The sequence below is a fragment of the Rhopalosiphum maidis genome, chromosome 2 (genome assembly GCF_003676215.2).
Source record: "Rhopalosiphum maidis isolate BTI-1 chromosome 2, ASM367621v3, whole genome shotgun sequence".
Classification (NCBI taxonomy): Eukaryota; Metazoa; Arthropoda; class Insecta; order Hemiptera; family Aphididae; genus Rhopalosiphum; species Rhopalosiphum maidis.
Window position 1 is genome coordinate 37,298,777 of NC_040878.1, and position 19,128 is coordinate 37,317,904.

Below are 19,128 nucleotides of genomic sequence, written 5' to 3' on the forward strand. Positions count from 1 at the left end.
TTTCTTCGCAAGTATTGTCAAGATCGTTGATAACAAAATTTGTGAAACAAATATATACATTATTAAATTTTTTGTTAAAGACTTGATTACTTTGTAAAATTGTTGTAAATTAGAATAATATTATATTACGTACTACGTAAGTACTTATATTGTCATTAATAATAAAAATATAATATGTAGAATACTCGAGTTAATGTAAATTGTTAATTTTATTTTTATTAAGTTTCCATGTATGGTTTACTAAAAATTCGATAAATCTGTAGGACCTATATAGTATAAGTATTTTAATACTGTATAAATAAATTATAATTTTAACAAAAATAAACCAAAAAACTCGCTCAAATGTGCCTTGTTGTCGAATAATGGATGTATTCAATTTTAATTTAATAATTATATGGTTGTTTAAAAAAAACGATTATAATATTATAATATGAGCAAAGGAGCATTATGCTCCGAGCATAAGCGGAAATTTGGTGAAATTACTGGGGGGCTGAGCAATAATATTATCCTCAATACATCAATATAATGCTAAGGCCTGTACTTTAAACTTCTGGGGGGGCTTAGTCCCCTCAAGGATATCATTTGAGAAGTAGCTCACTAAATACAAAATACTTTTAGTGTCAATATAAGCTGTAAAAATATATATGTATACAAGGTGTCCCGCAAGGATTTACCCATTGCAATATCTCCTGAAATAATGGAGATATCATAATTTTGGTTTTTTAATAAGATTCACAGAGACAAAAGCTAAAAATATTTCATGTTTTAATTTATTTTTATGTTTTGGTAAAAAATTTAAAAAAAAAAAGAATTTTTTTATTTAATTATTTTAAAAAATATTGACGTTATAACATTTTAATTTCATCAATTTCCTGATTTTTAATATTTTTTCTAGTTTTGAAAAAACTACGAAATTATTATTATGTATATGTCTTGCCAAAAAATGGGACAATATAATAATATCAAAACATTAAATCAGGTATTTAAATTGTGGACTATGCCATACTCAAATTACCAACAAGCCATAAAATATTAACTATTACGTATTTATACGTTGATGGACAAAACGTCTTTTTTTACTAAATTCAAAGTAAACAAAGTACATTTGTTTTATCTATTTATTATAATTATTATAATATAACCGTATTTAATAAAACTAGATATAACAAAAATGTGCATATTGATATTTTGTACAATAGTTATTAACTTTATTTAAAAATTTAACAATGTTGAAGAAATAAAATATAACATTTATTGCGAGCCACACTGAAACCCGTTCGTCAACCGTACGAGCACGCGGGTCACATGTTTGATACAATGATACCACTATGGCACTATCGTATTAAATAATTCGCAATTTTTTCGAAACTAGAAAAAATATTAAAAATCAGGAAATTGATGAACTTAAAATGTTAAAACGTCAATATTCTCAGAATACAAAACTCTACAAAATGGCTATCTTCAATTTTTTTTTTAAATAATTAAATAAAAAAATTTATTTTTTAACTTTTTTACCAAAACATAAAAATAAATTAAAACATGAAATATTTGTAGTTCTTGTCCTGTGAATCTTATTAAAAAACCAGAATTATGATATCTCCATTATTTCAGAAGATATTGCAATGGGTAAATCCTCGAGAGACACTCTGTATATGTAAAATATATATTTTGTCATGATTTTTGAACAGTAACAGTTTTTCATAATAAGTATTTATTATTTACTATTTTGGCTATGATTATAGTCAATAGATACGAATTATAAATTAACAAAGAAGAAATTTACATATTTTATTATCTATTTAAAAAGTAGAACTTACTAAAAAAAAATATTTTCTCAGGTCGTACATATACGCTATCTACCTACCCCTTCCAATCGTCCTAGAGGAAAATTGTTAAAAAATTAAAATGTATGTCAATTATGATGTCGGTGTAGTCGGTGTGTTTTCGAAAACAATAATTATTATAATTTCATATAATATGTACATGTAGCGTGTTAGCATTTCACTACGTGACTATACATGTCATAGAAAAATATAATAATACATTATACTTATTTTTCTAGAAAAGTTGACGTGTTTTGTTTGAAACATAAAATTTGAAAATTTTTATTATTTAAATTTTACCTTGTCCTTTCAAAAATCCTTTTTCTTTCCATTTTCCAAATATTCTTTGTGATTTCATTATAATAGCAACTTTTACCTATACATATTATACTAGCTATCGACACTTATATAGTATACCTAGATAATATAATATATATGCTATGCTAGTGTATAATCAGGGACGGACCCAGTGGAGGTTTGGTAGGTTAGCTGACCCACAGTTTTTTCTCAATAAAATGTGTTCTCTCAAAAATACAATAACTACATAAATATGTACAATACAATAATAATCAAAAATGAAATAATATTAAATAATAATAATTTATAAAATGTACACAGACTCAAGAACATTTCTATAATATATAATTATAAATGTATAAATATTAAATATATTATGAATTATGATGTATAGAAAGACGTGAAGACTGGATATTGAAATAAAAATACCAAGTACAAAATCGTGCGACCAACGCATTTCAACAAATAATATACCTAAATTGAAAAACTTAAAAACATATGAATAATAAATCAATTTTGTCAAAAACTGTCTTTTGCGTAAAAATGTCTGTTTTTCGTTAAATTTTTAAAGATGTAAACTAAATCTAAATTTCTATCCAATATCCATAACCTTTCTCACTTTAAGTTAAAAATCGAAGCATTTTATCTACTATTTATTGCGTATACTTAGTTATAATACAAATACACAAAAAAATGACATAAAACTCAATACTTTTACAAGTCAGGAATGATCATTTTAAATTTAAAGGATACAATAATTATCGGATTCAAGTGTTTAGGCACAGATCCAGAATATATTTACGGGGGAAGGGGCAGCAATACCATGTGAGTATCGTATTTTTCGGTTGCCAAAAACATACATCCTAAAATTTATCTGTGTGGCACTGTGGCAAAGACTACGGGGGTCACGCCCCCCCCCTGGAATCCACGCCTGCAGGGGTTACGGTCATCGTGCGACGAGCCTAATACAAGGAAGAGTGGCCGAGACAGGCACGCTCTTAGACGAAAATAACGTATAATTTGGGGGTTCTGAAATGGGCGATTTTATGTCTTCCCCACGAGAGAGTACCGGGTTGGGTTTAACCGTCCGGCAGGGAAGATAATTGTCGTTGATCAAGTCGTGTGGCGTGATGCCGCGTACACCTAACCCTATCGCAACGGCACTTCGAGAACGTTCGTCGAGCGTCAAAGGTATAACGATCCCGATAATCAATTAGCTCTGAGCGGTGAATGTCAATAATATAATCGTCGTCAGTCGTACACTGACAACACGTCATTAATGAAATTCGCGATGATGACTGCAGTCTTATTCTGTACTAGTACACGATGTTTAGTCGACAATTATGTCATTAGTATATTCTGATCTCAGCGTACTGCTACGATCCGGCATAGTCGATGGTGTTTATCAGGTGATTGATATCTGTTAACCGCAAGCTTCGTCCAGTCACTTTTCTCTTTTCTTACTAGGTTTGCCGATCGTCTGGGTCTTGTTTCTTTTTTTCTTCGGCTAATTTTCTTAGCTTTTAATAGTTTGTAGGTTGAGAGTAGACTGGATATTTTTTACCGAATATTGCCATATTCGGTAAACGCGCCAGTATTTTTACGCTAGAACGTTGATTAATCTAGCATTGTTGCTATGACGATGAATTACTGCATTATTCTCACATAATACGTAGTTAAAATGTTTTTTCCTTATTACATTTTTGATTCTCTTTGCTGTAGAATTGTATATTTTTTATTAGTTCTTCTACAACTATTTTCATACAATTAATAAAATAATAATAAGTATATATATATATATATATATCCTTCTCAAAATCTGAATTACTTAAAATTATTTAAATAGTTCAGGTAAATTTGTTAATTAAACATCAATTTTAGAGTAACAATTAAAAATAAGTAATAACAATTAACTAATAATACCCAAGCTTGTAAGGAAGTTATACATTTTTCTTAAAACTCTTAAGTCTTAGTTGTAACTTATGTCTTATCTCTTATAGTTAAATTAAATGTTGGTATTAAAATATAATATAAATAAGCCATAAGGTAAATCGCAAGCGACTAGGTAATAGTACATAGTTGGTTAGAACGAATGTAAGTTCCTTCACGAGACCTGAGTACCTGTCCGGTAAAAAAAATACATATGTTAGTTCCTACACGATAGAATAAGGTACATATTATGTAAGTTACTACACAGTAAAAATAGGTACATATTATCAAAATAATATTTTCGATATTTTTAAATAAATAAATAAACACTTTTTTGGTTTTATAATTTTCTGTTCTTTTTTCTATTTATTATACCTACATCTGAAATAAGATAGCTAAATATGAAGGTAATGAAAATAATAATATAAAAATGTATACATAATATTTAAAATATCGAAAATATTATATTGATTTTTGAGTGTAAGTTTAACGTACTTAAAATTTCTTAGATTACACGTAAATAATAAAAATTCAAAAGACTATAACTTTTCCAATTTTGTAATTAGAAAAAAACTTTTTAACTTGTAAAACTTGTTTAGAAAAAAATACTCTATTTTAATCTGTAAAAAAACTTATAACGAATTGGTGATACCATTTTAGAAAAAGTAAGTTGTATCGCGCATGCGCGTATCAAAAAGGTTAAAAATATATTTATTTGAAAATGTGTAATTAAGTGCTCTCTTTCATTTAGCAAAAATCATTTCAATATAATGATATGTAAGATCATCTTACACAAATATTTAGTAGTACCTCTAACCGTGAACACACTATATACAAAGTGGTCACAATATACTCATAAGTATATTTTGTACCTAACTCATACAAATATGATTGATATGAGATATCTATCATTAAATTGTAAAAATTGAATAACATTTACATCATTGTAAATTGTACCAAATACATTCCTATAATTCATCAAATTTCTTATGATGACGTCTTACCTGCACGTGTTGTCTCTGTCTTACACACGTACGACACAGTAAATTTTCGTTCGTCAGTTTCATTATCTGTGTTTTTTCTTTGGCTTTTTACGATATTATAATTTTTAGGTGAGTTATGAGTATGAAATTATTAATTATTTGAAAATGATCATCTCACTTAAAAATTAAAATATCGTAAAAAGCCAATGAATATTGTGCATTTACTTATTATCTCACTTATAAGTTAGAACATTGTTTTGTATTTATTCATTAATTTAAACGATGTTTATATTTTTAAGTTAATTTATGAGTATGTAAAATATTACAATTTCAAAATTCTTAAAACTTCTTTAAATGCTTTAATAATAAAAATTTAAAAATTCAGAGAATATCCTTGTATAGCTATTTTATAGGTCAATTCACTTTAATCTACCTAACTCTATATAGTTTACTATACACAGTTAATACAATTCACAGATTGTTACTGTTTGTAAGATGAAGACTATGCATACTGATAATATAATATATATATAAACTTATTATACACAATGATGTATCCTTGAATTCAAATTAAATACATTACTAACACTAATTTGATAACAAATTACACACAAAAACCTACTAAGTTACAGAAGTGATTTCAGGTTTTTTTTATGTTATATTATATTTTTGTATTTGAAAAATATTACTGATTTATTATCTACTAATTTTCTTGTTTGTTTATTATTCTTATTTAACAACATTGCTCAACAAAGAAAAAAATATTGTTTCAAATTTTACTAGATAATTTTCAAAGAACAAATAATACTTAAAAATAAAAACAATACATTTATCAACTAAAAAAATTTGGCTTCATTTAAATTCTTCAACCCAATATATTGATAATAAATTAAGTATTTTCATATAAAAATGCTTTGTTCAGAAAATATTATTTGTAAACTTTAAAATTAAGTAGGTAAATACATATATGTATAAGTGTGTGTGTGTATATATATATATATACACAAAACATGTATGTGTATAAGTGTGTAATTCATGTTTTCATATTCTAATATTTATAAATTTAATATAATATTCATTATATATACGTCTCATTGAGATTTAAGAATACAATTTTGAAAGTATGATTCAATGCTAGCAAAAGTGAAAAAAGAAATTGAATCTGACATTTTCTTATACACGACGGAATGAATATTTTATCGTTTTGACTTTATCATCGATAACCCGTTCACAGAATGTACATGTAAATCATGTAACAATTCTAAGTTATTTGTTTCTTCTTCTTGCAATGTATGATAGTAATCGGTTACCAAATAAGAATGTTGAAATTCCCAGAAAAAATAAATACTTCAATGTTATGAACATATCTAGATATACCCAAAACATACCAAATAAAATAAATATACCTGGAAAATAATAATGTATAATGTATAAAAATTAGTGAATATAAATAATAATTGTTTAATGAGATTTAAGCAACTTACTAGCTAATGCCAAATGAAATCCTATGGCACTTAAATTGAAAGGGAAGTTTTTAATATTAACTCCCAAACGAGCCCACTGAAAAAGTTAAATTTTAAATAACAACAAATAGTTAATAATAATTATGATTGTAATAAATACTAACCAGAACAAAAAGAACCAACAACGGCGCAAGAGATAATACGGTAAAAAGCAGGGATACAACATGAGGTGGTCTAGACTCAGGTTCTCTAAAAGTATGCTAAAACATAAACATACATAATGTTAGACACAATATTTAAATTAGTTAAATTATAACATAATTGTTTTTTAAGGATAAAATGTTTTACATACAGAAATTAATTTTTTCGGCTTATAAAAATCTGCAAAAGATTCAGATACATCTGATTCAACTTCGGAAAATTTCAATTTTATATCACTAAAATGCCAAACTATAGGCTTTTTCAACAGGGAATCACCAATAATTAAATCCATAGAATATAAACCAGACATATGCTTGAATGATACTGATTTAACGCCTAAATCCTGGGGGAGAAGAAAAGTTTTAATTTAGTATACAGTAAATTATTTTAAATTTCAATTAAAACATACCATATCCAATTTATAATTATTTTGAGAGTCCAATTCAGCGACAAATACACTTTGAGAACCAGTCTTAAAATTTGTAAACCTAATAAATGCTTGGTGTACTTGTACATGTTTCTTAACTAAATTATCTTTAATAGCAAAGCGTACTATAATTCTTTGCATGTGGTCTGCTTTTAATTGAGTTGACAACTTTTCACCATATTTCAAACTAAAAATATATGTATCGAGTTAAACAAAAATTTGCCCAATAGAAAATTCAAGAATGTATTATTCATACTTTTGGAGTGATGGACCTGTTTGTTGATCATTATCAGTTGTACCAACTTTAAAATCAACAATATTCACCGAAGAAGCTGATACTTTTACCTCAAGTGGAATAGCTGTATTGCCCAAAAGTGGAATCTTGACTTTTTCTAATGGGGTGGCACTTATTACTATACTATAGATTCCAATAGACAAATCTGGTTCATTAAATTCTAATTCATATACAGTCCTTAAAATAAAGTACAAAATTGGTTAGTCAAATAATAATACTATTATAGTTCGAGCAAAGAAAACTGGTCAGTGACCCCCTGACACCCACCCGCCATGTATCCCATTAACCATAAGTTCTCAAAACTGCAGCGCTGCTGTGATGTTTACACAATAGGTACATGATAAATAAATTGTATACATATAATGATCACTGATTGAAAATATCCACTAGTCACACCAGTCACCGGCTAGTTTTCATTGTGCAAACTATAGTTATATTAGTACTGATTTACTTTACAAATATAAACATAAACTCTTACTTATCAGTAGTAGATTTGAACTTATTTTTAGACATAACAACTTTGTTATTTAACATTGCCGATTCAACGCCAACAGAAAGAGATGTCGGCAGTGGTTCTCCAAGCAAATTAGTAAAACGCACAGACAGTATTTTTTGTGTATCATCTAGATCACCCATTGGTTTCACAAGTGTAGCAGCAATAGGCAAGTGGTACTGTAAATATTTTACAGTTATTACAACAATAATAAAACAAAAGTAACTATACTATTATTGTATAAATTAATAAAAGCCAGTAAACAACATACTTTGTTATTGGACAATGTTTTAAGAGCACTAAGCAAGAAATAGGCTCCCTTAGGCGTTTGTACGGATTTACGAGACAAAAGATAATTACTAAACATCAGAGCTTGATCATTTTGAATTGGAAATGAAGTATTACATTGCACTGCATCACAGAATTTGTATACTCCAGTCAACACAAGAGCTAAAATTAAAATAGTGAATAAACAGTTAGTTCAAAATATTTTATTTATAACTTTACCAGTAACAGACAAGCCTCCTTCAAATTGTAAAAATTTACGATCAACCTGATCAACTTGCATAATGGCATCAGACAAACGATTGAAAGCAAAACGTCCATCTGGGCCAAGACTTGCCAATAAATGTATTGAATACCCAAAACTGTAATAAAAAATATTTTATTTAATGATATTTTAATAATTTTAATTTATATAAACCATACTCAGTAATAGTGTCATCGGGTTTCATTTTCCTTTTTATGATATTTATAAGTTTAGTAATATCCTTAGGTTTAAGATTAAGATTACTCAAAATACTGACACCAAAGTATAAATCAGACATGTGGACATCTCTAATATCTTTCTTCTCCAACATAGCATAAACATCCTAAAAATATGATGATGTATAACATTTTTCAAGTTGAAAGAATAAAACAAATTGTATTACTTGGACTGATTCATCAACAACTAATTTGCTTGAACATGTGGCAATTGCTTTCCATGCACTTGTTGAAAAATATACAGAATCTAATGATTTTGATTTCCCAGCAAATTTTACTAATTTATTACAGACGGCCTAAAATATAAATTTAATAAGTATTAATAATAATAAATAAATAAATATTTACAGTAGTTTTTACAGATTATTAATATTTAGTAATAAAATAATACTTAATTATAACAGAAGTAATATTTTATAATATCAATACCCTTTAATAAATCAAAGTTGGATAATTAATTATATGCCAAATAATTATAAATTTTAATCTTGTATTCAATGTATGTATATAAATTGAATTATAATTTCAAACAATTTTTTTTATTCAAAGACCATATTATAAAAAATTAAACAAGCTGAGCAGGATAAAATAATAAAATTTAAATAATTTAGTTTCTAAAAAATACAAAAAATAGTAAATACTAAGTTCAGCAATTTTAAAACACCCAATGTAAACATCAAATAATGTTATATACTAATAAATCAATAATGAATAACACATTAACTAATTATGTAAACATAATAATGATAGGTGATAATATTTTTTATACTTATAATTAATTAAAAAAAAAAAAAAAAAAAATCGGATTAGTTGAAAAAATTTAACCATAATTTTAATTTGACTAGGAAACATGTAGTTTAATACAAATAAAAACATTATCTATAGGTAATAAGTTAAAATTAATATTGTAAACTCAGAATATTAAATCATAGACTTAAGTTAACATTTTTAAATGAGTTTTTTATATTCCATACATTTTTTGTAACACCTAACTATAAAATGTAGAATAATTCATAATTTATATTTAATATGAATAGTGAGTATAGTATGTGGTCTACAAATGGTTTTATTCTACTGCCTAACCTGGGATATCCATATCACTATGATTATAATATTTTTGTATTATTTTAGACCTCTATACATTTTAGCTTTGAATCTCCTAAAGATATTCATTTTATCTTTGCATTTCTCAATATATTTTATTTTATAAAACCAATATTATTATAGTTTACAACTTAACAATAGAAAAGTTGATTTAGTGTCCCTTGTTATGTATTAAAGCGAGTTATTTAATTTATACTCTATTTTATATAAGAAGTAAAAGAAACAGAAACCAATTTTTATCGTGCAGCTGTCAGTCAATACCCATCTTTCACTAAATCAACCATCTGCACATCTACTATGTTATATAGTCACGCCCTTTACGCACAAGTCAAGCTAAAGTTATTTCTTATGTTAAATAAAGTATAGTTTAATAAAAAATCAACTTCTTAAAATACTTAAATATAATATAATATTATGTGATGATTTGTAAAAGTATATTTTATCTTACATAGGTAGTTTCTAATTCAGGCCAAAAATTGTTTAATATAGCTGTTTATAATATAATTGTATTTTATTTAAAGTAAATTTAGTATAGTATCATATAAATCTTTGAAGTATATAGGTCAGATTTTGTAGCAAATATTATTATTAATATATGATTTATATCAGTTATTATAGAATATTTAAATAATAAACTAAACTTTTGTCCTTTATTCAAGCAACAATAAATAAGAGAAGCCAAATTATATTGAAACTGTTAAAGTAGTTTATTTTGAGTAGATTAAATGATGAAGTAATGAACACTTACTTGAGCATCAGGTATTTGTTGATCAAGCAGTTGCAATCCTGACACAGCATAGAAGATATCAGGCAAATTTTCAGATTCTAAGCCCGTGAGCAGTACACTCTTTAGTTGGTCTTTGTCTCTAGATGTCAAGTATGTATCAACAGATAGACTTAAAGAAAAACACAGACAACCAGTCGCCACAAAGAACAAAAATACTAAAACAGTGAATAATTTAAAATTGTATCAAATTTATTAACATTAAAAAACAATATTCAGTCAGTGGTGATTTCTTACCAAATTTCATGATGAGCGCTCTCAACCACACACACTAGATAAATGTGTTAAACTATGTATTTAACTATACTAAACCATCACAGAGAATAAAACTGAAAAAGTCAAATAAAAATGAATTATTATGTATATAAATTTTATGTTGCTTTGACAGTCTGACGTAGCCGGCAGAATATTTTTCAGTTTTTGTATACTCAATCAATTATGTGTTATCAAAAATAATCGTTAGGTTATGTTTACAACACGTCGTTTCTTTAATGTACAGCAAAGACGTGTCATTTTTACGACCACAGACCAGGTTATATTCCTTTATCAGAGTTCGGTTGATACCATTGACATAAAGATGTAAACATGACTATAAATATAATATTTAATTTACATTTTAGTCTTAGTCATAGTCCATAGATGTCTATTGTATCATGACAAAATAAATATAAATGTATTTTATCATGTAATGTATACTGTGTAGCCGTATAAGTAGACACAATATGGTATTTTTATTAAGAATTACTTATTCATTTTTTAAAAACTATGTACATAATTGTAAGTAATTATTAATACATTTTCCATAAAAATTATATTTTTCCTATTTTGTATCGTCATAATTTCTTATACGATTCTTACATTTTTACTTTCATGCTCTAAATCAAAATACTACATTATTCGGAGTATTTTAATATGTAAAAATTAAATTTCCAACTTGTAGCTTATGAGCTAAAAATGTTTTAATTATTATTGAACGCCGAACGGAATTGAGTGGTAATAAGAGAAAGAATAATCCTCAAAATGTTAATACCCTACTTCGTTATTACTATAAACAGTTTAAATACATATAGCTTTCATAAACTACTCGTACAAAACTTTATTTTTACGATTTAATTAATTCTTACAAAAAATATTGAATTTTTAAAATTAATAATACACGTAAAAAATTTCAAGTACACACTTTTAATATTTAAAATTAAAACAAAGTAATTGTTAATTGTTATTCTTCGTTTAAATATCATAATTTCATCCAAATTTGAACTAAAAATGTTCGTTTAAACAACAACTTTGTTTTTTTTAAATTTTTTTATTACATTAGGTACTATCTACTTATGAGAAATCTTGTTTTAAATTTTCAATCCTTAGCTTTAAAAAGTTGAACATTACATTTCTAACTATAAAATTATTTGAAAATTTAATTTTTTCAAAATTTAAACTAATGCTTATAAAAAAATCGCGCATCTGTATTTAAAAAAAACTATAATAACATGAAGAATCTTGTATTAAATTTATAAGTTTTTTTAACTGAACTAAAACTGTTTATTATTATTTAGAGTAAAAATTATTATTATAATACATGAAATAGGTACCTACTTAGTACTTATAATTACAAATTTACAAATAATTCATAATAATTATATATTTATATCTAAAATTTAAAAGTTAAAAATAAAATATTTGTGTATTATGTCATTTCAACAATCTACTATCATCTACAATATTGTATTATTTGTTATCCCTACGACTATAGATAATTCATAATTGTGTTTGCTACCATGCTACTATCAACACTATCAAGTATCAACTACAGAATAATTCTGTGTACTAAATTATACGCATAGTATCGAAGTATCGAGATTTGAGAGACAAACTGAGAAAAACATTTACAATATTTACATTATAATATTAGGTTTAGGTGCTTAAGTATATCGTTAGTGATTTAATTATACCATACAAGTGTACAACTGTAAACAAATAACCAAAATGAATTACAATTTAGTTTTAACATGATATATCTACGTCATAAAGCTCAAAACCAGTAACTTCTCGCATTGCACTGGTCTGTCATATTTTAATTACTTATTGAATAATTACTAACCTTATCATGTTTTATCACAAGGTAACGTACTAACGTGCCTCTCATAGATTAAAGCAGAAAAAAAATGTTTTCATTACTTTGCACTCGAATCTTATATTATTTACCGTCATTTGTATTATTTATACAATTTGTTGTCTTTTAAGACAGTTAAACATTTCATTCAAAATTGAATTTGATTGTAAAATATAAAATAAACATGAGTCATAATCTAACTGGTGAAGATAATAATGAAGACATACTACCGCCAGAAAAAAGAATTCAAACATTGTTGTTGTTGAGTTCTAAAATTGAGTTAAACACGAATATAGCAGCTAGAAAGTATGATTTTTGCAATATAAAATATATAAACTTATATAGTATAAAATACAATAATTTGACTTTTTCATAGATATTACCGATCAGGGCGAGAGATGATTAGTATGGCTGATGTATATACAAAAGAAAACAATTTGGAACAAGCATATATTCTTTACATGAGATTTATGACGTAAGATCTAAATATTTAACTACTTCACAGTAAATTTATTTTCTTTAAGCTAAAATAAATATTAACAAATTAAAGTATATTGAGTGTTTTAAATAACTTAGTAGTTACTATAAATAGGTAATACCTAAGTATAATTTAATTTAATTTTTTCTTCAATATTTTAATAAGAAATATTAAAATACTTGATAAATCATTTATTAGTTTATTACCTTCTAATAGATTTATTTCTGAAATTAGTTACTATTCTATTTATAAGATATTGTAATTGATTAAGTTATAAAAATTATTTAAAGTGTGTAATTTAACTTTATTTATAAATAATCTACGATAAAAATTGTTTTTGTTGTTTTATTAATGATGTTAATAGATTTAGTTCAATATAATGTAATAGTCATTTAATTTATTAAGTACATGTTATTTAGTTGAATAATGTTTAATTTTAAAATAAAGAAATGGAAAGATATTCTTAAATTTTCATTCCATGTAATAATAAAAAATAAATTTAATTTATTAATTATAATATTATATTTATTTAATTTTTTAATTTTTATTATCTAAAATGTTTTTATCAATTTAGATATTTTCTGAATTAATTTTATAACTAATAGTATATTATAATAAAATAGATTTACCAGTTATAATTTTGTTGGGAACTTTATTAGCTAATTAAATATTTATCATAAGCTTCATATTTTGAAAAAATAGAAAGAAGAATTCATTTGATTTTTTTTTTTATGTCAAAGGAATTAGAAACTGAAAAAGTGTTTTATTATTATTATAAACTTACTCGACATTTCATAACTTTAATTATTTAATATAATTTTTATTTTTATTATAGATTATTTTTGGAAACTATTAATGAACATCCAGATTACAAAAATGTACCAATTGAAGAACGCAATTTAAATTATCGGGCTCTCCGCGAAGTCCTCCCAATAGCAGAAAATATAAAAACTAAATTATTAGAACAATATAGTACTGAATATGAATTGTATCAAGAACGAAAAGTAAATATAATTTTAATACAATACATTTTTAAATAACACTTATTTTAGTGTCTTTAAGTCAATTTTAATTTTTACACCATTTCTGTTAAATTAAGTTTACTTTAAACAAAAATAGGACCATCCATACATGAGGGTATCAAAAAAAGATATTTACATTTATTTTTAAAACATACAAGTATATGAGTTTTATTGTGCATGTACATTACAGATAAGTTAACTGTAGTGATACTATAAACTATAAAGTATGTAAGTATATTTAGGTATCTGCTAGTACCCACAATTTTTTTAAAAAATTAAGTTAATAAATAGAAATCAGTTTTTTTTTATTGTAATATTTATTTTAAAATAAAAATAAAAAATCCATCATATATTTGATAAATAAATAAAATTTAATAACTTAATAATATATAAGGAATATTCTTCATCTTTTTTACTAACTTATTAAACTAGACCAAATAATTCTCTTCTTAAAAAATTCATGTTTAAATATTTAATAAATACAATTTGCATGTATTAGTTGCCATGTATGACATACTGGTGGTTGACTTTGGATTCACTACCCTTTCTAAATAAAACCTTAATCTTAACCTAAACATCAAGTTACTTTTTTTTGTTAAAACTTTAACAAAAAAAAAATTATATTCACATCTAAAATAACCTTTATATTGATAAAGGTTATTAATGATTGCATTAATACAAATAAAATTTAGAATAAATGAAACTATTTTTATGATTTAAAATTTTATAAATACTTATTTGTTTATTAATGATTAACACTTTAGCATTTTAATTAAAAATAATACCTAAATAACTAGTCTTTATATGCAATAAACAAGATATTATAATATGTGTATATTATATTTTTTTATTATTTTGGATATCATTTTCTTGGAAATTCATATTTTATACATTCAATAAATGTGTGGTTATTATTATTTAGTAATAAGAAAATCAGACTAATAATGTAACCCAATATATTTAATAATATTTTTAATTTTATAGGCATTACAAGAATTTAAAGAAAAACGTGATAAAAAATTATTAAGTTTAGAAAAGAATGATACGCCATCTATTCAAAATGTCACTCAAAAACATTTAAATACAATTTCAAATAATACCACAGTACCTGAGCTAAATACTTATTTAAATAATCCTACATCATTTGAATTAAGGTAAACTTTAAATTTAACAATATCGCATGTAATAATGTAATATTGTTGATGTAATATTAAGCAATCCAAAATATGTATTTATTTAAAATTATTTTTAGACCATCAGATCATTCAGATGACAATTTAATCAATTTTAATGAATTGGATGATAATACTCTACCATCAAATATACCTACACATTCAAATTCAAAAATACAATTCAATCAGTAAGTAGTTATTTTAAATTTGACCCTATGCTGATTGGAAATATGTAAAATTATATAATATTTAAAAATTCAGTCTGATGTTGATTTTATAAAAATTATAAGAATTATATTCAGTATTTAATATTAAAAATTGTGTTTGACATCACTTATTTTTTTTAGACATAAACCTATTGTTGATAGAAGTACCAAACCAATGTTGTACAAGAACACTACAAGTCCGTACAATCTTCGCCAAATAATAGTTCCAGGCAATTTAACTAAAAGATTCCTTGAACAAGCAAAACAGAATACATTCAATAATTTAGAAACTTGTGGCATATTAGCAGGAAAATTGGTAATTTTATTCTCAATATTTTTATTGAGCGTTTTTATTTAGAGCTGTATATTTCATGTTTAACAAACGGTTTTATTTTAATATTTATTAGAGTTCTAACTGTTTAATTGTCACTCATTTAATGATTCCAAAACAAAGTGGTACATCAGATTCATGTACTACAATGAATGAAGAAGACATTTTTGAATTTCAAGACAAGCAAGACCTTATTACTTTAGGATGGATACATGTAAGATTGATTGGAAAATACAATTTATCTTATTAAATACAGTAAAATTTTGGTAATCTGACAGATATCAGACCACGCTACAGCCGGATTAACAAAAACGGCGGATTAATTATTGAGGGTTCACATAAAAATGCATTTTTACTTATTGAAAAATTTAAAAAATAAATAACCTTATTGTACTTCAATGTTAACTGAATAAATATTAAATATCTAATAGGTTTATTCAGATTTAATCTGTTATTACTTAGTTTTATCTAATGTTTTATCGTTTACGATAGTAACTTTATATACAAATACATATTGGTACCTATATGTTAATATTGCTGGATTACTGGACCTATCAGATTATCGAACGGCCGGATTACCGAGATTCTGCTGTATTTAAAATTAAGGCCCTTAGTTAATGACTGTTTTTTTCATTTTAATGAATAATTTAAAAGCTGATATCTGCTCACCTTATCTTTATTTAAAGCTCACAAATACATTTTAAACACGATCCATAACATTTTTTAGAAATAATAGTTGGTTTGTAGACTAAAATGTTCAAGATCCCTATTTTATATGATGATTTACTTGCTGAACATTGTTTAAATAATTTAAAAGTGAAAATTTAGATTATTTTATATTTTAAATTCTAAGCAGAGTAAAAGATATATTAAATACTAATTTTACAATCATGTATTATTTTTTTGTCTTAAGAAGGTATTACTCCCAAATGTGTTGTCTCCATCTTATAAGTGCGCAACATAGCAAATTTACGCTCAGCAGTTTACCTCCGTTAATTTAAAAATTGGAGTAAATCGACCTATTAAGAAACTTGATGGTAAAAATATTATCTATGTTTGTATGTTTATTTTTTACATAGTTTAATTTCTTAGCAAGTTATGCGTATATTATATAATATAAATTAAAAATGCTCATAACTCACTTAAAAACTGAATAATCTTATAAAAACCAACATACAAACATAGATAATGTTCTTACCATCAAAAATTAGATAATAAGTTAATTCACTCTAATTTTGAAACTAACATAGCTAAACTTGATTTGTTGAGCATAAATTTGGTATGTTGTGCACTTGTAAGACGAAGACAACACATGCAGTTGTTGCGTCCTCTTAAGCCAATTTTTATAATAGAAAAATACTTCAATTTTCTACTCTGTTTCAAAAGTAAGATAAAAACAGGAAAATTACAAAGAATAAGAATTTTACTTACCAATTGGCAGTTTTCAGTAAAATCAATTTTGTTTTTTTGTTGTAACTAAAAATGAATAATTGTTTTATATATCATAAAATATACTAAGTAATATAGGCTAATAGGCTAGTTTTTCAGAATTTTTTTTGTATTCAGTGATTCAGTATTGAATTCAAATTTAACAAATCGATTAAAATGTATTGTGATTAACTCAACAACGAGGCATATTTAATACCTATACAGTATACTGTCTAAGCATGTATATTAGTCCAATTACTTTTATTTTATATTTGTATGTGATTTAACTTTATTTTTTATCATTTTCCATTGATAGAAAAATTATGGCCTTTTTATTATGACTTTTATTAAATTTGACACTATTAATAGATCAATCAATATTCAATAACACAGAATTATTTTATTATATATTAATTTTATGTTACATTTGATTTAGAAAACTAGGCGGTATAATTAGAAAATGTGATATTATCTTTGTAAATTTTATAGTTTTTAAATTTTTTCAGATCAATTTTTAATGTTTCTTAAGTTATTAACTCTAATCTTTGTATATTATCTATTTTAAATGTTAAGCAATTTTATTTTCTTAAAAATTCTTGATTAATGAAACTTATAAGTAATTATTATTTATGTTTAACAGACTCATCCAACACAAACTTCTTTTATGTCAAGTGTAGATTTACATACACATTATTCATATCAGTTAATGATGCCAGAAGCTATTGCAATTGTCTGTGCACCTAAATATAATGAGTAATATTATTTCATTGTGTTTTGTTATTATTTAAATTTAGGTTTAATTTATATCGTTTTTAGATCAAATTTCTTCTTCTTGACGCCTTATCATGGATTACAAGTTATAGCCGATTGCAAATTTGTCAGTGGTTTCCATACACATAACACAGATGGTGATATTTATGCCGTATGTATTAATTTATTATTAGTATTATTGAATAAGACATAGGTCATATGTGTTTTTAGTGTGATTACCAAGTTCAGGGATTCCTACATTTGTTTGCGCTATACACTTTACAATATAACATACGAAAACACTAAAAAAAATTTTTGATTTTTAATTTTTATTATTAATGAATATTTAAAAAATTCAAATCTATACCTCCGAAGATTCATAAACCACAGATTAAAAACCCCTAACTTAATTATTATATTTAACATTGTTAATTACCAATAGTAACTGATTAATAAGAGGACATTAGAATTATAAAATTGCAGTTTTTTTCTGTTTTAAGTACTTTTAAGACAAAAAAAAATGCATTTTATTATTTATTATTTTATTTTATTACATAATAATTCTTGAAACTTACATTAAAATAAAGCAAAATGAAGGACTCTTTAACATTGATAACTAATAGGCAATATTTGTCACCCAATTATTTTTGACCTATATTGAAAACTTAAAAATGTATTGTATTTTATTTTAGATTGCCGAACATTATGTATTGGATGACAACTTGCTGGTCAATGTGGTTGATTTTAGATAATAAGAATATTACAGTATTTTAAACATTCGTTTAAATGTTAACCATGTGAAAAATTAAAGTAATAGGTCTATCTATTGTATATTCTGACACAATCTACTTTTCTCAACTTATTCAATAATATCTTACTAAAAAAAAAAAATTAAATAATAGCGAATATGTTTTTATCATTCATTAATTTTAAAAGCAAAAAAAAAAACTATTTCTACTTATTACTAAATTCTTTTGTTTTTTTTTTTTTTTATATATCTATTTCTATTTAATTATTTTAACTATTTAAAATTATTCATTTTATATTTTTCTGATTCCTAAAAAGTC

At 24.6% G+C, this 19,128-nt stretch overlaps 2 protein-coding genes across 2 annotated transcripts; one reads left to right on the top strand and one right to left on the bottom strand.

Annotated features, from left to right (window-relative positions):
* Positions 1 to 6,045: 6,045 nt before the first annotated feature.
* On the bottom strand, positions 6,046 to 10,989 carry LOC113552983 (dolichyl-diphosphooligosaccharide--protein glycosyltransferase subunit 2). The gene is made up of 13 exons (XM_026956065.1): positions 10,802 to 10,989; positions 10,529 to 10,722; positions 8,844 to 8,972; positions 8,620 to 8,783; positions 8,419 to 8,558; positions 8,183 to 8,361; positions 7,897 to 8,090; positions 7,380 to 7,595; positions 7,106 to 7,310; positions 6,848 to 7,039; positions 6,660 to 6,755; positions 6,517 to 6,592; positions 6,046 to 6,438 (listed from the first exon to the last, which is right to left on the bottom strand). The coding sequence occupies exons 1-13, from the start codon at positions 10,809 to 10,811 to the stop codon at positions 6,299 to 6,301; spliced, it is 1,935 nt and encodes a 644-aa protein (XP_026811866.1). The 5' UTR covers positions 10,812 to 10,989; the 3' UTR covers positions 6,046 to 6,298.
* Positions 10,990 to 12,858: 1,869 nt separating this feature from the next.
* On the top strand, positions 12,859 to 18,900 carry LOC113552942 (STAM-binding protein). The gene is made up of 10 exons (XM_026955987.1): positions 12,859 to 12,980; positions 13,051 to 13,149; positions 13,988 to 14,156; positions 15,159 to 15,328; positions 15,427 to 15,534; positions 15,694 to 15,868; positions 15,960 to 16,097; positions 17,952 to 18,064; positions 18,128 to 18,233; positions 18,754 to 18,900. The coding sequence occupies exons 1-10, from the start codon at positions 12,859 to 12,861 to the stop codon at positions 18,811 to 18,813; spliced, it is 1,260 nt and encodes a 419-aa protein (XP_026811788.1). The 3' UTR covers positions 18,814 to 18,900.
* The last annotated feature ends 228 nt before the right edge of the window (positions 18,901 to 19,128 follow it).